This window comes from Lutra lutra, chromosome 2 (assembly GCF_902655055.1).
Source record: "Lutra lutra chromosome 2, mLutLut1.2, whole genome shotgun sequence".
Classification (NCBI taxonomy): domain Eukaryota; kingdom Metazoa; phylum Chordata; class Mammalia; order Carnivora; family Mustelidae; genus Lutra; species Lutra lutra.
This window is the reverse complement of record NC_062279.1, coordinates 103,221,452-103,246,670: the sequence shown is the minus strand read 5'-3', so window position 1 is coordinate 103,246,670 and position 25,219 is coordinate 103,221,452. Positions and strand designations below refer to the sequence as shown.

Here is a 25,219-nt window from a genome sequence, read left to right as displayed (position 1 = left end):
CCCTTCGGTTATGTCCACCTAGAACCTTATCCCTCTGGAATTTTCTGTCTTGTCTCTATTTTTCACATTTACATTTAAGTTCCCCTTCCACATCTCCTTGCCTTTTTCTGCACTTAGGATATCTTAAAATCTGCTGTTTAAAAAATCTGCACTTAGTATCTCTTAAAATCTGCTGTGCACTCTCAGCCGAGTGAAAGGCAAAAACAACATTTTGAATTCTTATTGTTCTTAGCCATGTAGCAGCGAACCAAGATTTACTTTATTTTGGGACAATTACATCCACTAGACACAACCTTTGTCCCCAAACACCGCATTCACTTTGCACAAGCCTGTTGATCTCACACCTAAGTCAGCTTTTCTTGAACCCTCATTTGAACAAACAAACATTCATTCTGATCTGCGGATATCCTGTGCGGCGTCAGGAAGGGCCGACCTGGGCAGTGCAGGCTCAGTTCGCCCGCCACCACGCTGGAGATCTGGTTTCCTTTTTTTCCTCGGAGTTTACCAAGTAACACAAAAAAGCAATTCCTGCTAATCTCTTAGACAATGCATGGGGTGACTCTATTCCAGGAAGCTGGTTTCATCAAGGTAACAAAGAGACCACCGAGACCAGAAAGGAGGCTGGGGACACCGACACAAACGTGGCATTCAGGTAACCCCCGGGGTGAGTGAGGGTGGAGAGCCCGGTCGGGTGAGGAATGCGCCAACGCCAGGGGCTCTGCGCCCCTGCGCGGACGAGCGCGGGAGTTCAGGCTGGGGGAGTGCGTGTCACCACGTGCCAGAGAGGCGGGGACAGGGCCTGCCTCTTATCTGTACAGGGCGTAGGGCCGGATCTCGGAGTTTCAGAGCTGACTTGCCAGAGATAGTGTTGAGAGAGAGACAGAGAGAGACAGAGAGAGACAGAGAGAAAGAGAGAAAGACTGAGACTCACGTGGACACACTCAGAGACGCAGAGACAGAAACAGACAGGCGAGGTGAGAGATTAGCAGGCTACGGTTTGCCAAGCCCAGCGAAGAGGTCTGGGAGAGGGAGGGTGCCGCAGAGACGCAAAGTCCAGGACTCCGAAGGGGCTATTTCCTGCAGCTCCGTGGGGACTGTCTCACGCCGTCTAAGTTTGCTCTGAGGGAATTTAGCCCCAAGACAGGAAGAAGAGGTGGGGTTCTCTAGTGAGAGCGGTTTTCGTTCTTCCTAAAGAAATTGGTTTGGGGCTTTCTATCCGGGAGGAGCCTGTGTCACCACGCTATGCAAATCCTGGGACGTTTGCAAACCTGGCTCGGGAGCAGTTGGCCCCCTGCCTGGCTGGGCGTCCGAGGGCTCCCGCAGGGCCCTGCTCCCAGGGCTGGCCGGTGGGTGGCCCGCTGGCCTTTATCTCTGTCCCCCTTTGTCCTCTTTATCTTAGGCTCTCCAGGAGGCCCGGGGGCCCACTCAGCTTATCGCTCCCCACTCCTGCTCCACCTGCACTTCAATGCCCAGCAGGTTGCGGGCTGCTGCTCTTCCGAAGGCGGCAGAGGACCAGGGGCGCCCTCGTCACCGCTGACTCGGACCCGCGTGGACCACGCCTGATCCGCGCGCCCTCGGGCACCGACGCCGGTGCGCCCAGAGCGTCCCGGTGCGCTTCAGCCCGTTTCAGGTCCTCGAGAGGCAGCCCCGGCCGGGATGGTCCCGGGCCGGGCGGTGGCCGGGCTCCTACTGCTGGCGGCCGCGGGCGTCGGAGGCACGGCGGTGGGGCCCGGGCTCGCCTTTAGCGAGGATGTGCTGAGCGTGTTCGGCGCGAATCGGAGCCTGTCGGCGGCGCAGCTCGCGCGCCTGCTGGAGCAGCTGGGAGCCGCCCCCCACGAGGGTGTCGCCGAGCCCGTCCGGCTGCACTTCAACCAGGTACGGCGGGGGCCCCCCCGCGGCCCTGCCAGGCTCTCGGTGGCCGTGAACTTTCATTTGTATGAGAACACTATTTGTTTGGGAGAAGTGAGGGAGGCAGAATAGCGTGGCATTTTTCAAGCGTGAGGCGGTGACTCATTGGTGGCACTTGGTTTTCGCCACACTGGGTTTTTCTTCCACCGGGCTTTTATAAAGCTGGTGTTGTTGAGGGAGCTAGAAGTTGCAGTTTTACTCCTATGAGCTGAGAGGTCCCACGCTTGTGGTTATACAATTTTAGAGAAGAGTTTATGAAGTAGTTGAGGGCTGGAAGCACCTTATGAGGTGCTTTTCTATTGGAACAGCGGACCTAGATCTTCCTTGCAAAGATAGTGGCCCACAACCCGCCCTCATCAACAGTTGCTTGATGGGTAAGAACTGCCAAGGAGACACGATGCAGTTGTCTTTCCTGGGTGGGTTTCACGAGGCTTATAGAGCTGGGGGGTACATTGTACAGAGATCAGGAAACCAAGGAGGCCCTGACCAAGATCACATACCCAGTTGGTGCCTGAACTAGGCTTAGAGCCTTTGTTTTTAATCATTGATCAGGTCAAGTGTTTGATTCTAATTTTCATTCAAAATTAAAAATATATATTTCAGTATGTATACACAGTATTAGTTAGACATTCGGTAATGCCTAGAATACAAGGACAGCCATGAGCTACCTGGGAGAATTTTAAGGTCATACCTATTAGTAAGTTTCCAAAAAAAAAAAAAGAAGAAGAAGAAGAAGATGCCATTATAGATTCCTAGTCACCTCCATAATAAAATATTCTGTGATTGAGTATTTCTTAAAACTGCAAGGTAGGCAAAGTGTGCTTTTAGCATCCTTTGCAGAACTCCTCACCACTTCTAAAAATTTAGTTCACTCAGTGCTTTGACTTTTTTTTTTTTCCTTCTGCTCTTGTTCCAGTGACAACTGATGATGAATGGCAGTATGCAGTATTTTGCATAGTGTTTGCCACTTCTGGGCGATATGTTAGTTTCTGTTAGAAAAAGTGTTTGTGTTTTCAGAGGTTTTGGGAAATACTGCATACTATGTATTCTCCACTCAGGAATTTAGGATCTTGATATCCTTAGATACCTAATCTTAGATGCCAGATAGGGAAACTTTAATCAGGTAAAATCCTTGCTAATAAAACTATAGCTAGGTTGGTATTCTTTTTATTAGAAATATCTTACCTCAATTAAAACATACAATAATTGGGAAGTAGAACTTTCTGATGCCATGGAGGGGGGGAGAGTGGGGGAGGGGAGTTAGAGAGCGACCTGCCTTTGATCTGGAAGGGTTTTGCGGTCTGATTATATAAGTTCTTTAGTAAACTATGTATAGTTCCCATTCTTGCATGATACTGCCTTTGGTTTAATGTCTGAGAACTTCTATGTTGGAAGACTGAAATGCTCCCATAGTATATAGCTATTTTAGAAAATAAAGCAAACACCTTCCTAAGTATTTTCTGTCTAGTTGCAGTCTCCTTTCAATTAGGGGAAATAGCTGACTAAAGTATTCTAGGAGGCGTAGGGGCGGTCAGTCATATGCTTGCAAAGGAGTGTGGCGATTTCGCTTGCAGCTGCATATCTGAGGTCCACACATTGTTTTCACTTAAATTCTCTCCTTATCATGTCTGGAGGGTAGATGAATTATAAAGTGACAGAAGACCCCTGAACCATCTGTTGGCAAAGACACTGGAAAATATGCCTAAATTTTTTAGGAAAATCAGATAACTTTATTAGCGATATGATCCCTGGTTTATGAGTAAGTTGGATGCCTCAATAAGTAAATTATAGGTATGTTGACACCTTGTTTCTTAGTCTCATGTTTGCATATTTAACTGCCTTCATTATGGCATCCGTGGGCATCAAAAAGAGAGAGGAAGAAGCTCATAATTACTTTGGAAACAAAGGCAAGCTGAGGAAAGTTTATCATGCAGTCAGGCCTAACAAACATCAACTAAAAAGTTCTAAAGAAAACAATAGTCATCAGTTAAATGGTGACAAATGAAATGCCATTACAAAGAATCTACTAATTTGCTGGCATTCATATCTGCTGCAGCAAGACACCATCCAGTTTGGAACAAAATTTAGAGCTATTAATATCTCTATTTTTTTTTAAAAGACTTATTTATGATTTGAAGAGAGAGAGAGAGAGAAAGCAAAAGCACAGCACACATGAGTGGGAGGGACAGAGGGAGAGAAAGAATCCCACATGGAGCCAGCAGTGAGCGCAGAGCCCATCAAGGGGCTTGATCTCACCATCTCGAGATAGGATCTGAGCTGAAACCAAGAGTCAGCTGCTTAGCCAACTGAGCCACCCAGCTGGCCCTTAATATCTCTATCTTAAAGAATGCAACTTCAGTTTCCCCGCCTGCCTTAAAGTAGAATAATTAATACATGGGACTATTGTGAGAAGCCTGACTTTCTGACTTTGAATAAGGCTGGGAAAACAGAATTTATTTTGATGAGCCAGGGATTTATTGAATTTTCTGAGCGATCTATTTACAAATGACATTGTTCCTTTGGATGAGGGCTGTGATGTTTCTCAGGTCAGCTTTTCTCGAGTAATAGACTAATGTGCTGTGGAATTTTGTTAGACAATTTTGCAAGGGGGTTTCTAGTATCTTTTTTTAGTATCCCTACATACTGTTAAATTAAGTTGTCGCTGTAGGAGATGAAAGTGGCCAGAGTTCAAACTGGAAGCAACAGAACAATTGAGTTTTATCTTTCTGCTTCTTGTGGTTACTGAGGGTGCAAATAGCTGGTAGAAGAGGTGACCCCAGCAGTGAGAGGACAGAACTCTTTGAGCTAATTGAGTCTTTGGGGCCCCGGGATTGGGTGTAAGTCTGATCTATCTCGGGGGGGGGGTTCTTGCAATAAACAGGGGCACCCCAACTGAATGAACACCCTGGGTGATTGATTTAGGGGACTTAAGAATAGCTTCAGTGTTACCTTTTGTTTGTCTGATGTTCTCTTCTCCAGATATTCTTTTCTCTTCATTTTCTTTTCAGAAAAACCCCTTACCTCCTAGTTCTTAGGTGTAGACACTGGTTAAACAGCTTCATAAAGGAGGAGACTCTCATCCTCCAAATGGTAACATGAAGCTGCAGGAAATGGGTCTATTCAGATAAGGCAGCCTGCCAAGGAGGGTTAGTAGGGGAGCTGGAGACGTAGGGGTGGGTGTAGGAGGCTGGCATGTGAGGCGGCCTTTGTTTCACCTATCACCCAACCCTATGCTTTTACTTCTCTCTCTTAACTCTTCTTCTTCTTCTTCTTCTTCTTCTTCTTTTTATTTTTGCTATGTATCTTGCAGCACATCTCCTGCTTTTGTTTTTCCTTTTATGTTGCTACACCCTGTTACCTGGACCTTGTTTTTAAACCTATTCCAATTCATACTCAATCTTCCCAATACAACACTTGCGGTATGCCTCTCCCCTTTCAAAACTCAGCCAGAAGCTGGCTGTCTCTTTGCTGGTGAGGTTTAAATCCTGAGACTGGCATTCCAGGCACCCATCCCTGCTCTAAGATGCCAACCTACCCCTCCAGACTTAGCACTAAACTATTTGCTCTTCTGTGAATTCATCTGAAACTTCTGCACAGCCACTTCCTAGCTCATTATCTTCCTTGTACCTTTCCTGTTTCCAACTAGAAAGTCCTTTTCCTTGAATTACCCTATCAAAATTGTACAGTTTTAAAAGAACAGGTGAACTCCTCCATAAAACCTTTCTGGGACATCATAGCCAGGACCAATTCACCGATTTCTCTCCTTTTTAATTCCTACAATATTTTTTTTATTATGCTGCTTACACTTAACTATGCATGTGTTCCACAAATACTTTGAATGACTATTATATCCTAATTAAAGTGGTCATTTTTAAAGTAGAAGTCTGATCGTATCACTCCTTTTACTAAAGCAATTCAACTCCTTCAAGATAAATGTCAAATTCTTTAATGTAGCTAAAGCCCTTTTAAGATCTGGTTCCTGAATATTTCTCAAGCCTTCTCCTTTGCCACCACTGTAGTCTTAATGGACTGCTCATAGTTCCTGGTTCTCGGTGTATATCTGCCGATGTTTCAGCTGTCAGTTTAGATCTTATTTCTTCTGAAAAGCCTTTCTTGATCTGCTCAAGGGCTTAGTAGGAGCCCTTCTCTGTGATTCTATGTTAATTGGTGCCTGTGTAATCAAAATATATTATATATGGCAATTATAATATTATAAAATGTAAATAATTTCATGTATTACAATTTTCTGTTTATATGGCTCTCCCCAACACCCCTCCCCCCCCCGCCCCAACCCCTGCAACCAACGTAAACACAAATGATTTTAAAAAAATTGAAGGGAATGACCTGACTCATCTTTAGGGGCTGGTATAGTGCCTGGTACATAACACATATTTTCTGCATGTTTGAGTGAATGAGTGAAGATTGTTTAATAAGAGTAATACAGTCTGGGTTCTCCCATGGCATTACAGTTTATTGAGGGAGGTATGACATATGCACACATAATTATAATCATGCACAATAGCATGATATGTCTAATGAGATAATTGCAAATGAAAGTGGAATAGGGATCAGTCATGTGTCTCAGAAAATTCACCTGCGTGAGAGTGTGGAATGTGTTGGGTTAGGTCTAGACGGAGCCAGGGAGGAGACTGCTGTTGTTTGCTGATGTCATGATTGTTGGAGCCTGGAGACAGTCAGAAGGTACCATAAAGGCTCTGTCTCTTGCAGAAAAGCAGGCAAAAAAGCTCCCTTCCCCCAGTAAATATCTTCTACTTCATTCTTTTGCCTATAGTGTCTTTGACTCTTGTTAAATCTTTTCCTTTATTAGCTTCCAGCCTAATGATGCCAAAGGGAGAGGCAGTGAGATAACTCTTGGCTTTTTATTTTACTGGATGGCAGCATGTAGCCAACAGAAGGGGGGTGTGTGTGTGTGTGTGTGTGTGTGTTCATTCTGTCTGTGTTATATGCATAGTTTGTTGTTCTCTGTTGTACTTTTACTTGGGGTGGGGGTAATGGTGGGTTAGATGAGGGAGGCTGAGGGAACTGCTGAAATGGACAGAGGAGAGAAAGAACATCTGTTCTTCTTCTTCTTTTTTTTCTTTTGACCTTCATGTTCTGAGAAATGGTGGGGGGTAGGTCTTCCAGTAATGCCTTCTAGCCTGCTTGTTCAGGTGAGAAATGAAGGGTGAGACAGAAGGGCAAGACAGAGGGTGAGGCTGCATTTAGGTCTCTGGTTGCTTTACCTTCAAGACAATGTATCTGTTCTTACCTATTATATCCCTCTCATTTAAGTTGAGGGTGTATAGTTAGATCATTGTTTCCAAGAGGTTTTGGGCAAGTGAAGGACACTTGTAATTCATTTGACTATGACTATGATGTCAAGAGCTTAGCTTGCCTCCTTGTCTGGTATGATTGGGATCTGTATGGGAAAATGCTCTTTATTCTTTCCATATATAACTACCCTAAGAGTTATATGCACCCTTTTGTACATATCATAAATAATTATATATAGGAATTTACTGGTCTTTCACTGTGTGCCATACCTTTTTTTTTTTTTTTAAAGATTTTATTTGTTTATTTGACCGAGAGATCACAAGTAGGCAGAGAGGCAGGCAGAGAGAGAGGGAAGCAGGCTCCCCACTGAGCAGAGAGCCTGATGCGGGGCTCGATCCCAGGACGCTGAGATCATAACCTGAGCCGAAGGTAGAGGCTTAACCCACTGAGCCACCCAGGAGCCCCTGTGCCATATCTTTTAACCGATTTATTTGTATTATTTCATCTTCACAGCAATTCTATGATAATGGCACCATTATTATCTTCATTTTACACAGGAGAAACATGTGGTACAGAATGGTTAAGTAACTTAAAGAGTGTCACACAGTAAGTGGTAGAACCTCAGGCAGTCCTAAATACTACACTGTTGTGGATGTTTTGATTATAGTCTTGAAAATCATACTCTCTCTAGCCTGGGCAACTATTACTTCAGATTTTGAACTATGAATAGAAGTTACTCATCATTGATCACAATCAGCTTATCCATAGCTTAGTCACATGAAGGGACTTGTGCCAAGAGTGTAGAAACCACAGTGGTGATAATGTGTCCCTTTCCTCAGAGAGCTTCGAATCGAAATAAGACAGAAACTCGTGAAAGGTGCACAAGGCAAAACTGCATAGTTAAGTAATCACTGGGGCAAAGACGGTGAGAGAGAGCATTCGGCTGGCTGTGATTCACCGTCATATGAATACTGCTGAGAGCCTGTGCTGCTGGTTTAGAAGGAAGCAATGAAGGAAGAGTAGGTGAGTGGAATTCCTAACTCTGACCACACAAGTCTGCTCTGCGAGGGAGCTTGAGCTCTCACACATGTGAACGGGAGAGGGCAGAGGTAAAAACTTTTTTCCTTGGTAGGGGTAGATCTTTATTCCTCAAGAGGGATGGTCAGAGTAGAGTAGCTGGGTGGGAGGTTTGCAGGCTTTATGCTTTCCAGGAGTCATGCCATATTCCTGTTTCCTGAAGTGACCCATCCCGGGAGATGCTAGGACTTCATTTCTCCATCATAAAAACCCATTGCTTTGGGTGCCTGAGTGGCTCAGTTGGTAGAACGACTGCTTTCAGCCAGGTCATGATCCTGGAGACCTGGCATCAAGTCCCGCATCAGGCTCCCTGCTCAGCAGGGAGTCTGCTTCACCCTCTGACTCACCCCTGTGTCCTGCTCTCTCTCTCTTTCAAATAAATAAATAAAATTTAGCAAAAACAAAACAAAAACCCCATCGTGTTTCAACTGTGACTATAGTTTAAGAGTCTTTATTTTCCCCTTTAAATTTAATGTACATTGAATCCCCTATGTTACCTGTTTCTTTTGGTGATAGTAGTGGTTGGGGAGAAAAATAGGACTATAAATAGGAATGGAAAATGAGGCCTGAAGTTGAGAGGGATTGATATTCCTCAGGGAAAAGAAAAGCAACCCCTTTATGAAGGCAGCTTAATGTGGTTGGTAATAAGGGTCTGCGAGTTACTTATATTCAGAGTGGCATTTCCTCAAAGGAGTGTCCATTTGCTAGATGCAAACAATTAATATTAGGATCATTTACCATGCAATTTATTATTAAAAAAAAAAAAGGAATGTTACTGAACTCGAGACTACCTAAGAAACTGTAGTTTTCAGAGTTTTCCCATCCCCAACTCCAGATAACAGTAGGTTCCTGCTTATAATTGAAACTAATTAATTTATTCTCAAACTATTCCCAGTTGTCTGTTTCAGGAGCCAAATGGGTTTGCCAGGTCTTGAGATTTATTTTATAAAGAAATGAAACTATCATTGAATTACCTTTGTGATGATGGGGTTTGGGAGCACAGAAAATCTCTAGAATAGAGCCTTGTTTCAACTGGTTTCTGTCTCCTTCCAAAGATCCTCTGTTGTTTTTCTTGGCCTGGAGTTTATGGAGAGCAAAAACAAAAATCTGTGAATCTAGATCAAAGGTGTTAACCTGAAAAGTAGTATTATACCTTCCAAGTCCAAATATCTAATACCTTGACTTTTTTTTAAATTATGAACTAAATGGCTAGAGAACAAAAACAGGTGTGCATTGATAAGGCCTGTAAGGCTTTAGTTCCACGAACCCAGCTTAAAAATAATCCAGAGTTATCATTGATTTATTTGGTGAGCTTCTTAGATCTCAAACTATAGTAGAGAATACAACATAATGGTTAACAATTTGGCCTCTGGAATCAAACAGACCTGGGCTGAAACTCTAATTCTGTCACTTATTAGCTGGGGAATCACGGGAAAGTCACTTAACTTCCTTAGTCCTTAGTTTTTGTATCTGTGAACTGAAAAAATGATCCTTACTCATAGGTGGTTGTTTGAACTAAAAAATAAGAACAATAATAACATTTACTGAGCAATCACTGTATTTCAGACACTTGTATATTTACTGCATTATGTGTAATAACTCAAAGATTTTTGTCATTGCCTATATTACTTCAAATATTAAATAACATGTAAGACAGTACATGTAAAACACGTATTGCCTGGCTTAAATATGTGCTCAATGCATAGTTATTATAATACTATGTTACTTGGTATAGCTATACTGTTTTTAACAAAATTATCTTTTACTGGAGGCCTGAGTACCCCAGGGTCCGTCAACTTACAGAGGAAAGCACTGCTCTAAAAAGACAGCAAGGATTAATGAAATGAAAAGTTCAATGAGAAATATGTAAGTCTAGTGTTGGTTTCAGTGTTAGTTTCCATGACAACTCTCACCTCAAGAGTCTTTTACCTTTTGCTTCTGCTTCCCTTTGATCAAACACTCCTGATAAATTCCTAAAAATGTAAACCTTAGGTGTATAGGCTAATGAGATGCTATTGGGTATTTCAGACTATGGACATTTCCTCTCCTCCAGATTACTTCTGAGGCTACATTTAGGAGTTAGCTGTATTTTATTACTGTTGTCCAAAACTTACATCACTACTGAAATGTGAATGGTTGGGAGTCTATGTTCTCTTTCCAGAAATTCATGTAATTGTGGTTTGAAGTTTAGATTTACTTTAGGATCTCTGTATGAGTTTTACAAGCTGGCAGAATCCAGGGCCCTTCACATCTAGCCGGCCTTGTTTGTTGAAAGCAGGTAAGAGAACAGGGGCTGCTTTGGTCTCACTGGAATAAGTGAGAGATGACAGGTAGCCCAGACTTCAGGTGAAAGGGAACAGTAGAATCCGTAGGCTAATTCTGAATTGGGTCACAGATCGATCCTGCTTTATAAACATGTGTAAGAAAACACAGTTTCTTTTGTTGAGGAATGCATGCTATTGATGCTACCAGCTGATTGAGTTTGTGTATCAAATCGTGATCCAGTTCTCTTCAGGATCAGGAACCTCAGAATTGAGGGATATTCTTTGCTTACTTCACCTACACACCGTAATGAGAAAAGCTAGACATTGGCTCTGTTCCTAATTTGGGGATGAATGCCAGTCAAGGAAGTACCCTATTTTTAATTAATTAATTAATTAATTAGTTATTTTAGAGAGAGGGAGAGAGGAGGGAGAGGGGCAAAGGGAGCGGGAGAGAGAATCTTACGTGTGGGGCTCGATCTCACGACCCTGAGATCATGACCTGAGCTGAAATCAGGAGTTGAGTGCTTAACCAACTGGGCCACCCAGGCACCCTCCCTCTTTTTTCAGTTCAGGAAATATTCTGAGTAGGACCTTCACCCTAGGAGAGGAAGCAGTTTCTGTCGTAAGGGGAATGAGGCTAATGTTTTCAGAGGACTTATCTTGTTCCAGGCAGTGTGCTCAATGCTTCTTATACCTCATCCCGTTAACCCTCCTAATCTTACAGGAAGGCCAGTCTTAGCTAGGTTAAATACCTCACTCGGGGCGGGGGGGCACCTGGGTGGCTCAGTGGGTTAAGCCTGTGCCTTTGGCTCAGGTCATGATCCCAGGGTCTTGGGATGGAGCCCCACTTCGGGCTTTCTGCTCTGCAGGGAGCCTGCTTCCTCCTCTCTCTCTGCCTGCCTCTCTGCCTCCTTGTGATCTCTATCTGTCAAATAAATAAATAAAATCTTAAAAAAAAAACAAACCCTTTTTTTTTTTTGACGGAGGAGGAGTCAAGATGGCGGAGAAGTAGCAGGCTGAGACTACTTCGGGTAGCGGGAGATCAGCTAAATAGCTTATCTAAAGATTGCAAACACCTACAAATCCAATGGGAGATTGAAGAGAAGAAGAACAGCAATTCTAGAAACAGAAAATCAACCACTATCTGAAAGGTAGGACTGGCGGAGAAGTGAATCCAAAGTGATGGGAAGATAGACCGCGGGGGGAGGGGCCGGCTCCCGGTGAGCGGCGGAGCAACGGAGCAACGGAGCAAAATCAGGACTTTTAAAAGTCTGTTCCGCTGAGGGACATCGCTCCAGAGGCTTAACTGGGGTGAAGCCCAGGTGGGGTCAGCGCGGCCTCAGGTCCCACAGGGTCGCAGAAGGATCGGAGGTGTCTGAGTGTCGCAGAGCTTACCGGTATTAGAACGGGGAAGCCGGCTATAGAGACAGAGCCGAGGAGTGACTCTCAGCTCGGGGTTGCCTTGAACCGGTCGCAGGCTCGGTCAGCTTGGAGCGCGACCGGAGGCCAGGGTGACGGGAGTCATTGGGCGCTGTTCTCTGAGGGCGCACTGAGGAGTGGGGCCCCGGGCTCTCGTCTCCTCCGGGCCGGAGACCAGGAGGCCGCCATCTTCATTCCCGCCCTCCGGAACTCTATGGAAAGCGCTCAGGGAACAAAAGCTCCCGAAAGCAAACCCGAGCGGATTACTCAGTGGGGCCCCGGATAAGGGCGGTGCAACTCCGCCTGGGGCAAAGACGCTTGAGAATCACTACAACAGGCCCCTCCCCCAGAAGATCAACGGGAAACCCAGCCAGGACCAAGTTCACCTACCAAGGAGTGCAGTTTCAATACCAAGGAGAGCGGCGGAATTCCAGAGGAGAAGAAAGCAAAGCACGGAACTCATGGCTTTCTCCCCATGATTTTTTAGCCTTGCAGTTAATTTAATTTTTTTTTCTTTTTCAATTTTTTTTCTTTTTCTCTTCTTCTGCTAATTTTTTTTAACTTTTACCGTTTTCTTTTTTAATGTTATTTTAAATAGTTTATCTAATATATATATATATTTTTCCTCTTTTTATATTTTTTCTTTATCGGCTTTCTTTTTTTTAATAGTTCCTTTTTTTTTTTTCTTTTTGAACCCCTTTTTATCCCCTTTCTCCCCCCTCACAATTTGGGATCTCTTCTGATTTGGCTAAAGCATATTTTCCTGGGGTTGTTGCCACCCTTTTAGTATTTTACTTGCTCCTTCATAAACTCTTATCTGGACAAAATGACAAGGCAGAAAAATTCACAACAAAAAAAAGAACAAGAGGCAGTACCAAAGGCTAGGGACCTAATCAATACAGACATTGGTAATATGTCAGATATAGAGTTCAGAATGACGATTCTCAAGGTTCTAGCCGGGCTTGAAAAAGGCATGGAAGATATTAAAGCAACCCTCTCGGGAGATATAAAAGCCCTTTCTGGAGAAATAAAAGAACTAAAATCTAAGCAAGTTGAAATCAAAAAAGCTATTAATGAGGTGCAATAAAAAATGGAGGTTCTCACTGCTAGGATAAATGAGGCAGAAGAAAGAATTAGCGATATAGAAGACCAAATGACAGAGAATAAAGAAGCTGAGCAGAAGAGGGACAAACAGCAACTGGACCACGAGGGGAGAATTCGAGAGATAAGTGACACCATAAGACGAAACAACATTAGAATAATTGGGATTCCAGAAGAAGAGGAAACAGAGAGGGGAGCAGAAGGTATATTGGAGAGAATTATTGGAGAGAATTTCCCCAATATGGCAAAGGGAACAAGCATCAAAATTCAAGAGGTTCAGAGAACCCCCCTCAAAATCAATAAGAATAGGTCCACACCCCGTCACCTAATAGTAAAATTTACAAGTCTTAGTGACAAAGAAAAGATCCTGAAAGCAGCCCGGGAAAAGAAGTCTGTAACGTACAATGGTAAAAATATTAGATTGGCAGCAGACTTATCTACAGAGACCTGGCAGGCCAGAAAGAGCTGGCATGATATATTCAGAGTACTAAATGAGAAAAACATGCAGCCAAGAATACTATATCCAGCTAGGCTATCATTGTAAATAGAAGGAGAGATTAAAAGCTTCCAGGACAAAGAAAAACGGAAAGAATTTGCAAATACCAAACCAGCTCTACAGGAAATATTAAAAGGGGTCCTCTAAGCAAAGAGAGACCCTAAAAGTAGTAGATCAGAAAGAAACAGAGACAATATACAATAACAGTCACCTTACAGGCAATACAATGGCACTAAATTCATATCTCTCAATACTTACCCTGAGTGTTAATGGGCTAAATGCCCCAATCAAAAGACACAGGGTATCAGAATGGATAAAAAAACAAAACACATCTATATGTTGCCTACAAGAAACTCATCTTAAATCCGAAGACACCTCCAGGTTTAAAGTGAGGGGGTGGAAAAGAATTTACCATGCTCATGGACATCAGAAGAAAGCAGGAGTGGCAATCCTTATATCAGATCAATTAGATTTTAAGCCAAAGACTATAATAAGAGATGAGGAAGGACACTATATCATACTCAAAGGAACTGTCCAACAAGAAGATCTAACAATTTTAAATATCTATGCCCCTAACGTGGGAGCAGCCAACTATATAAACCAATTAATAACAAAATCAAAGAAACACATCGACAAGAATACAATAATAGTAGGGGATTTTAACACTCCCCTCACTGAAATAGACAGATCATCCAAGCAAAAGATCAACAAGGAAATCAAGGCCTTAAATGACACACTGGACCAGATGGACATCACAGATATATTCAGAACATTTCATCCCAAAGCAACAGAATACACATTCTTCTCTAGTGCACATGGAACATTCTCCAGAATAGATCACATTCTTGGTCCTAAATCAGGTCTCAACCAGTATCAAAAGATTGGGATCATTCTCTGCATATTTTCAGACCACAATGCTCTAAAGCTAGAACTCAATCACAAGAGGAAATTTGGAAAGAACCCAAATACATGGAAACTAAACAGCATCCTTCTAAAGAATGAATGGGTCAACCAGGAAATCAAAGAAGAATTGAAAAAATTTATGGAAACAAATGATAATGAAAACACAACGGTTCAGAATCTGTGGGACACAACAAAGGCAGTCCTGAGAGGAAAATATATAGCGGTACAAGCCTTTCTCAAGAAACAAGAAAGGTCTCAGGTACACAACCTAACCCTACACCTAAAGGAGCTGGAGAAAGAACAAGAAAGAAACCCTAAACCCAGCAGGAGAAGAGAAATCAAGATTAGAGCAGAAATCAATGAAATAGAAACCAAAAAAACAATAGAACAAATCAACGAAACTAGGAGCTGGTTCTTTGAAAGAATTAATAAGATTGATAAACCCCTGGCCAGACTTATCAAAAAGAAAAGAGAAAGGACCCAAATAAATAAATTCATGAATGAAAGAGGAGAGATCACAACGAACACCAAAGAAATACAGACAATTATAAGAACATACTATGAGCAACTCTACGCCAACAAATTTGACAATCTGGAAGAAATGGATGCATTCCTAGAGACATATAAACTACCCCAACTGAACCAGGAAGAAATAGAAAGCCTGAACAGACCCATAACCAGTAAGGAGATTGAAACAGTCATCAAAAATCTCCAAACAAACAAAAGCCCAGGGCCAGACGGCTTCCCGGGGGAATTCTACCAAACATTTAAAGAAGAACTAATTCCTATTCTCCTGAAACTGTTCCAAAAAATAGCAATAGAAGGAAAACTTCCAAACTCATTTTATGAGGCCAGCATCACCTTGATCCCAAAACCAGACAAGGATCCCAACAAAAAAGAGAACTACAGACCAATATCCTTGATGAACACAGATGCAAAAATTCTCGCCAAAATACTAGCCAATAGGATTCAACAGTACGTTAAAAGGATTATTCACCACGACCAAGTTGGATTTATTCCAGGGCTGCAAGGTTGGTTCAACATCCGCAAATCAATCAATGTGATACAACACATTAATAAAAGAAAGAACAAGAACCATATGATACTCTCCATAGATGCTGAAAAAGCATTTGACAAAGTACAGCATCCCTTCCTGATCAAAACTCTTCAAAGTGTAGGGATAGACGGCACATACCTCAATATTATCAAAGCCATCTATGAAAAACCCACCGCAAATATCATTCTCAATGGAGAAAAACTGAAAGCTTTTCCGCTAAGGTCAGGAACACGGCAGGGATGTCCGTTATCACCACTGCTATTCAACATAGTAGTAGAAGTCCTAGCCTCAGCAATCAGACAACAAAAGGAAATTAAAGGCATCCAAATCGGCAAAGAAGAAGTCAAACTATCACTCTTCGCAGATGATATGATACTCTATGTGGAAAACCCAAAAGACTCCACTCCAAAACTGCTAGAACTTGTACAGGAATTCAGTAACGTGTCAGGATATAAAATCAATGCACAGAAATCAGTTGCACTTCTCTACACCAACAACAAGACAGAAGAAAGAGAAATTAAGGAGTCCATCCCATTTACAATTGCACCCAAAACTATAAGATACCTAGGAATAAACCTAACCAAAGAGACTAAGAATCTATACTCAGAAAACTATAAAGTACTCATGAAAGAAATTGAGGAAGACACAAAGAAATGGAAAAATGTTCCATGCTCTTGGATTGGAAGAATAAATATTGTGAAAATGTCTATGCTACCTAAAGCAATCTACACATTTAATGCAATTCCTATCAAAGTACCATCCATTTTTTTCAAAGAAATGGAACAAATAATCCTAAAATTTATATGGAACCAGAAAAGACCTCGAATAGCCAAAGGAATATTGAAAAAGAAAGCCAAAGTTGGTGGCATCACAATTCCGGGCTTCAAGCTCTATTACAAAGCTGTCATCATCAAGACAGCATGGTACTGGCACAAAAACAGACACATAGATCAATGGAACAGAATAGAGAGCCCAGAAATGGACCCTCAACTCTATGGTCAACTCATCTTCGACAAAGCAGGAAAGAATGTCCAATGGAAAAAAGACAGCCTCTTCAATAAATGGTGTTGGGAAAATTGGACAGCCACATGCAGAAAAATGAAATTGGATCATTTCCTTACACCACACATGAAAATAGACTCAAAAAGGATGAAGGATCTCAATGTGAGAAAGGAATCCATCAAAATCCTCGAGGAGAACACAGGCAGCAACCTCTTCGACCTCAGCCGCAGCAACATCTTCCTAGGAACATCACCAAAGGCAAGGGAAGCAAGGGCAAAAATGAACTTTTGGGATTTTATCAAGATCAAAAGCTTTTGCACAGCAAAGGAAACAGTGAACAAAACCAAAAGACAACTGACAGAATGGGAGAAGATATTTGCAAATGACATATCAGATAAAGGGCTAGTGTCCAAAATCTATAAAGAACTTAGCAAACTCAACACCCAAAGAACATATAATCCAATCAAGAAATGGGCAGAGGACATGAACAGACATTTCTGCAAAGAAGACATCCAGATGGCCAACAGACACATGAAAAAGTGCTCCATATCACTTGGCATCAGGGAAATACAAATCAAAACTACCATGAGATATCACCTCACGCCAGTCAGAATGGCTAAAATTAACAAGTCAGGAAATGACAGATGCTGGCGAGGATGCGGAGAAAGGGGAACCCTCCTACACTGTTGGTGGGAATGCAAGCTGGTGCAACCATTCTGGAAAACAGCATGGAGGTTCCTCAAAATGTTGAAAATAGAACTACCCTATGACCCTGCAATTGCACTGCTGGGTATTTACCCTAAAGATACAAACGTAGTGATCCGAAGGGGCACGTGCACCCGAATGTTTATAGCAGCAATGTCTACAATAGCCAAACTATGGAAAGAACCTAGATGTCCATCTACAGACGAATGGATAAAGAAAATGTGGTATATATACACAATGGAATACTATGCAGCCATCAAAAGAAATGAAATCTTGCCATTTGCGACGATGTGGATGGAACTAGAGGGTATCATGCTTAGCGAAATAAGTCAATTGGAGAAAGACAACTATCATATGATCTCCCTGATATGTGGGAGAGGAGATGCAACATGGGGGGTTGAGGGGGTAGGAGAAGAGTAAATGAAACAAGATGGGATTGGGAGGGAGACAAACCATAAGTGACTCTTAATCTCACAAAACAAACTGAGGGTTGATGGGGGGAGGGGGTTTGGAGAGGGGGGTGGGGTTATGGATATTGGGGATGGTATGTGCTATGGTGAGTGCTGTGAAGTGTGTAAACCTGGCGATTCGCAGACCTGTACCCCTGGGGATAAAAATATATGTTTATAAAGCTGTAAAAAAAAAAAAAAAGAAAAAAGAAAGGATGAATACCCAAGTTTTGTAGCAACATGGACGGGACTGGAAGAGATTATGCTGAGTGAAATAAGTCAAGCAGAGAGAGTCAATTATCATATGGTTTCACTTATTTGTGGAGCATAACAAATAGCATGGAGGACAAGGGGAGATGGAGAGGAGAAGGGAGTTGAGGGAAATTGGAAGGGGAGGTGAACCATGAGAGACTATGGACTCTGAAAAACGATCTGAGAATTTTGAAGGGGGGGGTGGGGGGGTTGGGGGCACCAGGTGGTGGGTATTGTAGAGGGCACGGATTGCATGGAGCACTGGGTGTGGTGCAAAAATAATGAATACTGTTATGCTGAAAAAATAAAAAAATTAAAAAAAAAAAAAACAAAACAAACCTCACTCGGAGTCATCGCTCCAGGGTGGCAGAGTGAGCATTCCATTGCAGGGTGACTGGACTTGAGAACCTATGCTCTTTCCACTTTCGTTCCTCGGGCTGAGGGGTATCATCCCCAGAAGGGGCCGGTTGATTTTCCAAAAACCCACGTGTCGCCTCCTGTCATCCATTTGCCTGGATGTCAGGATAGAACTGATGGGAGAGAGCTTCTTGAAGCCACGGGGACCTGCATAATTGTTTGAAGTAGGAATGTGTTCTCTGCTGATACGACCCTTGTCTCAGTAAAACAAGAAAAAAGTTACCATTTTTGTTCCCCCTGCTGAAGTTGTCTCTGCAGTAGTCAGGGTTAGCTCTAAAACCTGATGTTAGTTCCTTCACAGCCATTTTTCAACCTTACAGTTTTATTTCCTGATTATCAGCATTTGATACTCAAAACAGTACTGTGAGAGAATGAAGACCAATCTGTTTCCCCAGAAACTGAGACACAAGTAAGTCATATGGCAGAAGTCACCAAGGGTCCAGACTGGACTGGGAAAACAGATATTCCAAGTTTGAATGCCCATTTCTTCTCATGGTTTGGGGCAGATGCTGTGTTCGTGGGGCCCCTGTGTTGTGAATCCCCCTGAATGTATCATGGTCCTTGTGCCTCGTTTTCTGTACATAACTGGGCAGTGGAAATACTTGAAGTTCCATTCCATTTCCGCACCTTTCTGTCCCTCCACAGCACATTGTGGTCGGGCTCTGTCCCCGGAGCTTTCATGAAATTAATCCTGGAGGACATTACCCAGAACCTTCTTATTGCTAAATACAATGGGCGCTTCTCAGGCCTTACCTCTCTCTATTAGTGTTGGTGGCGTGGTGCACATCCTACTGGAAACACACACCTTTTCCTTGCTGGAAACTAAGTGTGCCTTGATTTTCTTATCTCTCTGCTTCTTTTCAGTTTCAGTGTCCTTTGCTCGGCCTTTAACTACTGATGTTCCTCAGGGTACTGTCTCAAGTCCTGTTCCCTTTGATTTTGCACACTGTCTCTGCACAGCCTCCTGTCTGTCCCTCTGGCTGCAGTAGTCATTTGTGTGTAGATGCTCTCTAAGGAGAGGGTTCAGATTTCTCTCTGGAGATTTAGCCTGGCCACCCCCATTGCCCACTGATGTGCAACTCCCTCTCCTCCCCAACTCAGCAGGTCTAAACTTGTTCCAGACCAAGCTCATCAACTCTAACCTTTCTCCTTCACAACCTCCAGGTAATCCTGTTTTGCCAGTCTCAGGGATCCTCATCACCCTGTGCTTGCTTGGTTGATGAAACTGAAAACTGGATGTCATTCTTGACACCCCTCCCCCCCTTATCGTAATTGCACCTAAGTCCTGTCACTGTAACGTCCACATATTTCTGTCTCAGTCTGTCTAAACTCCAGGGTTCTCTCTTGTCTCATGGGGTAATTTTACCTACTTGACGGGACTGTTGTGGAGATTAGGTGAGTTACTGCATCTCGTCACTCCGTCATGAGTGTGGCATGCAGTAGGTGCTCAGTAAATGCCTGCCACAGGTCTGCTGCTGCTGTCAGTCTTGCCCCATGCCCTCCCTGTGCTCCGCATTGCTGCCAGACTTAATATCTCATATGCACATCTGATAATCACACCATCCTCAAATCGCTTCTCCTTACTCTTAGAATCAAATATGAGCACCTTTCCTGATATTTAAGGCACTGCAGTAATATTCCTACCCCCCTGTTTCTCCAACCCTATTTCTCCTTGCCCCTTTCCATCTCAGCTTAGATATTGTTTTCTCCTGGAGGCCTCTGACAATCCCATACATTTAGGGTGGCTTAATTAACCTTTTTTCACATTAAGGGATCCTACCCTAGCCCTTACCAGCCCAACCTGTAGTTACCTATATTTCTATCCAAACCCTGCGACAGTCTCAAACATCTTAGTCGCTTAGGGGCTGGGTGCATTTCAATCACTTTTTGTATTTCTGTAACTAGTATAGTATCTGGCATTTAGTAGGTGTTCAGGAAATATTTGTTGAATGAATGAAAACTTCCACCTTTTATCACTAAATTTTATACTGACTCACCGACATAACTTTAAATCAACCTAGATGTCTCACTTAATTCAAGGTAAACCAGCAATTCCTTCATTTGTTGAAAATTTTTAAAATAGTATAAAGGAAATAGTATGTTAAACTAAAACCTGTGTATTATCGAAGTAGAAGGATATAATAGTTTTTATCTCTTCTAATTTGTGAATTTTGTCAGTTTTTTTTTTTCTCATTTAGCCATGGATTTTCTCCATAGCTTATAGTTACAATTTCTAGGGCAAGTTGGAAATGTTGGTGACAGTATAGCTTACCTGTAGTATCAAGGCAACACCAGGCTCGTTCTGGGAAAGTTTCCTGGCATGAGTAGAGAAACTTGTGTCTTGAAAATTTGGCTTTTCAGAGGTAAATGACTGGTCAATGACTCTCAGGTTATCCGGTTGTCTTTCTCAGAATTATATTCAGGTACTGTGTGCCAGTTTCTAATTTCTTTTTCATCCACCCTTCCTTTCCTTAATCTGGCAAATTAATGATTATGATAAGTTGAGCATCTTACATGTCCCAAGCCTCAGTAGGGGTTGAGAAAGATAGAAAAGGAACACATCCATCCTTTCTAGATCTTCATGTGATCTTATTAAAGAGATACTCATTTCATGAACAGATGATAATACAAGGAGGTACACAGTGAATTCCCAAAACACCATGGGCGTAGTAGTCTGGTGAGCATAGCCCTATTAGGCAGAGGAGGTGAGGGCCAAATGTTAGCACAGATAGAAGTTGGGTTCTTCAAGAGGAGATAACATCAGTGTTCTAAGTGGGGGGTGCAGGGCCTACAAGGTCACAGTGAAAGTATATTATAAGACTTACTAAAACTTTTTATTAGAATAGAGAGTTCAGATATGCTTTTCAGGTTGGTAGAGGGACAAAGGAAGATTGGAGATAGATAATTGAAGTTCTTCAGTGTTGGGATTTTAGACTCTTGGCAGAAGAGAAGTTTCTTGTTTTTGTGTGGGGAGCCAGTTTGAGTAGAAGAGTGACAATAAACATCTGCAGAAACCATCTTATGGGAATATAGGATGAACAGGGTGAAAGATACATTACGTGAGATCTACCAGAAGCTCCCAACTTGTCAGTTAAGTGGTATATAGGAACCTCTGTGTCATTCTTACGTGCAGACAAAAGTTTGTGCCCCTTTGTACTCTTAATAATTATTGAGAACATCAAAGACCTTTAGTAAATGTGGTTGATATCTATTGATATTTACCATTATAAAATTTAATGTTGAGGAAAATTTTAAATATTTAACATATTAAAAATAACATTAATAAGTCCATACCATGTTAACATTTTTGATGAAAACACAACTGTTTTTATCAAGATAAAAAATTAATGAGAGGAATGGTGTTGTTTTACATTTTTGCAAATCTCTTTAAATCAGGGCTTAGTAGAAGACAGCTGTGTCCTCATATATGCTGCAGCATTCAATCTGTTGTGACGTATATCACACAGCCTCTGGAATGTCCATTGTTCACTCATAAAAGAATGAAAGTGAAAAAGGAAAATGCAGTTTTAGTAATATTATAAAAGTAGGTTAACCTTATATGTTCTCTGGAAGGGTTTTGGTAACCCCTAGGGCTCCCTGGAGCATACTTTGAGAACCACTGTGTTAAAGGACTGTCATAAAATTGGGGCTGTGATGGATAAGGTCATTCCTTGTATGCAGTGGTGAGATGACTTTGAAGGATGAGCTCACCCCTGGTGGCATTTGCCCTAGCCCTGCCTGGAGAACAGTTATACCTTCTACACCTCAATCCTGGAGGGACTGAGTGGAGGCCCTTGGTGAGCAGGAAGGCTCAAAGACCTTTTGAGCCTGGCAGCAAATACAAGAAGTCATCCTACAGGTGATGGAAACTGGGGTAGCTTCTGTCATCTGGAGACAGGTCAGGGTCAGAAAGTTAAGAGTCCAGACTGAGTGTCTGTGCTTTGATACCATGCCATGCTCTTAGGGGTGAGAGGGCCTTAAGAAACTGAATGTGGATGTGACAGGATTGAGAAATATGTCAATAGCTATGGTAAAATCAGAAAACTTTGTAAACCTCTTTTAAAAAGTGTATCACAGATTCTAAAATTCCTTTTGCTTTAGTAGAAAAAGAAGAAAAAATTCCAACTTGTCTTAATTGTGTTTGGAGGAACCTAGAAGAAGAGATTTTAAGAAACTTCCCATGATTTAACTTTATTTTTCTAATTGAGATAGAAATATACATATATTGTCTAAAACTTTGGCAAATATCGAGAAACAGAAAAGAAAAAATAAAAATCACCCATAATTTCGTGACCCCAAGGTAAACACTGTTAAGATTTTGAAGCATACATCTCCAGGTTTTCTCTAACCTTATTCATAGCAATGATGTCACTCTATGCGTATTGTTTCATGATACTCTTATTTCCCTGAATGGTGTTTCATAAAACAAAGTGTCTTTCTTCAAATAGCATATATAGGAAAGGCCCTTTTTGTCTCCTCTTAAGGAATAGTTTGGAAAGTGAATGTGAACATGTGCACGTATGTGCATGTGTGTGCTTGCATCTTTGTGTGTCTGTGTGTATTCCGGGTGGGACTTCCTGAGCACTCTAGTGGCATAAGTAAGAAGCATACGAAAAACTTGAGGGAAAAATGAAAAAAAAAAAAAAAAAGAATCAGGAAAAGAGAGTCGGGAATCACTTGATTAGACATTTCTTAAAACTAGAGATCACTTATCTGGAATGTTTTTTGCTCAAACCTTCGAGAAGTCTGTCTTATCTTGGTAAAATTGAGAAAACTTTGGTAAGGAAAGTAAGAGGGAAAAGTTCAAGAGAATGTTGGTAAGTGTGACTCAGTGCATTTTTGCGTTGAGCAATATCATGGAGGTTCAGAAGTGGCATGTACTCACGTTCCTTGTGACTAAGGTTTGGTCGTTCCATTATTGCATCAGTAACAAATCTGGAAGTGGTGTTCTCAGTCACTGTTACTTCAAACACTCCTGGTGCCAGTGTGGTTCTGTGCTGCCATTGCTTGTGACCTTGTGCAGTCACCCCAGAAAGGATAGGTGCATGGGACTGTTCACTTGCTTCAGGGTCAGAAATGTACCTCCCCCCATTGTTAAACTCAAATTCCTCTTTAAACATTTAAGTATTTGAGTTGTTCTTCTGGGAACCTTGGCTAGTTGCCATATATGAAACACTCTTATGTATATGTCACTTTCTGCACTTGCTTACTTTCCTGTAATTTTATTTAGGTTACTACTGTGAACTTGAAATGTTTTTGCAATTGGCTTTTAAAAATACCATAAAGATGAGTGAGGAGTTCATTCATGCATTTAGGCATTCATTCATTCAACAAGTATTTACTGAGCCCTACTGCGTGCCAGGCACACAATATTATATTATTAGTATTAGGGTTTGTGAATACTGGGGTAAATATGATCTCTAGGATTCTAGAGGGTTCTTTCCCATTACATACTTATTTTGGATCTTCACCTTTTCCTCCTCTTCATATGTTCTGACAACCTATGTCAGTCATACTGGTGTCATAGTCCAGTGTGGTTATATGATGGTAGCTCGGGTGGATAAATTAACCTGTTGACTTCTCCGCCTGAGCTACAAAAACACTGACCTCTAAAACAGTGACGGGGAAGTGAAGCCTTCAAAATGGCACACGTAGAGGTACTCTAGATTTGACCATCCTGTTGCAGGAGAACTTCATGGCGGTGTCAGTGGCCAGGCATCGGTGCCAGAGAGGACTGTGCCAGATTCCGGGCTGTCTGCTGTGCTGGTGTGGTCATTGTGCCCAGCGTTCCTGTTTGGGTGATGGGTAGGAGGGGTCTTTGAAGGGCAAAGAATCAAAACCATCATGCATATCCTTCTTAATTCTCAGCACGGTGAGAAAACCTGGCTAATGTTTGAGTGTTTTCAAGCTCTGTCTTTCGGTATAATACTAAATATGATGTAAGAGTAATTTAACTCTATCACTCAAGTCACTTTAGGGGCAACAAATATACTCCTCACCCTGGTCTAAGTGGTCCTTTTATTATCTGTGTTCTTATCCATGTTCAATCAACAAAACGTAAGGGTATAGCAGCAAGAGTATGGGCTTAGAAGTCAGAAAACACACAAAAAAGACATTGGTCTGAATTCTTTTGTTAACAGTTATAAGTTATTTCATCTTGGACAACTTACTTTTCTAAGATATTGATTTCTTCATCCCATATTTCTCCTTAAATCTACTTTCGTAATTGATGTGGGGATTAGAGGAATATAGCTTTTCTGTGCTTCTCAGTACTCCTATAATAACTATTGTCTACAAAATTCATTTGTCAACTGATCACATACTTACTTGCATTACTGATTTCTGCCTAATGTAAGTTTTTGTGGTTCCTGTCTTATCTCTCTAGCCAGCAGAAGCACTGAACGAATATTTTGGACTCAGCACATGTATCTCATTCTTCCAGAAGCCTTCCCAGACCTCTTCCCTCAGAATAGCTTGCACATATCTTTACTATTCTCCTTCTTATGTTGTTCTATAGCTATAAATTTGTATGTAGTTGTTTTGTCTTCTGAATGGTGAGCTTACTGAAGATGGAGCCATGTCTTATTCTCAGCACCTTTCAGAACACCTGGCCCAGAGAAGAGGTCATCGATGTGTGCTTGGTGAATGAATACGGGAATGGCAGTGAGGGAGGAGCAGGACTGGTTTTGATGAGAGTAGCGCAGATGAAGATTTTCGTTGGATTCTTATTCAAACTCTTACCCGTTCAAAGAACAGCAGATGAGTCATTCACTTGGGGTCTGGGGAAGGATGAGTTGTTTGGCTTTCATCTTGGCTCCATACACGGCAAGTTCCAGAAGGTAGCTAGAGTTCTTGCTATAAAACAACAGGTGTGGGGCGCCTGGGTGGCTCAGTG

The 25,219-nt window shown here is 42.1% G+C and overlaps 1 protein-coding gene across 2 annotated transcripts in view; it reads left to right on the top strand.

Moving 5' to 3' along the window:
* The first annotated feature begins 451 nt into the window (after positions 1 to 451).
* The window catches only part of SLC39A8 (solute carrier family 39 member 8), an 88,141-nt gene continuing 63,373 nt past the window's right edge, over positions 452 to 25,219 (top strand). Inside the window, exons 1-2 of one of the 2 annotated variants that reach the window (XM_047718091.1) lie at positions 452 to 652; positions 1,400 to 1,875. In XM_047718091.1, coding sequence (XP_047574047.1) covers positions 1,657 to 1,875 — 219 coding nt within the window. In that variant the 5' untranslated portion in view covers positions 452 to 652; positions 1,400 to 1,656. Of the gene's footprint in view, positions 653 to 807; positions 975 to 1,399; positions 1,876 to 25,219 lie in introns of those variants that run through there. The other variant, XM_047718089.1, reaches the window with a different exon arrangement.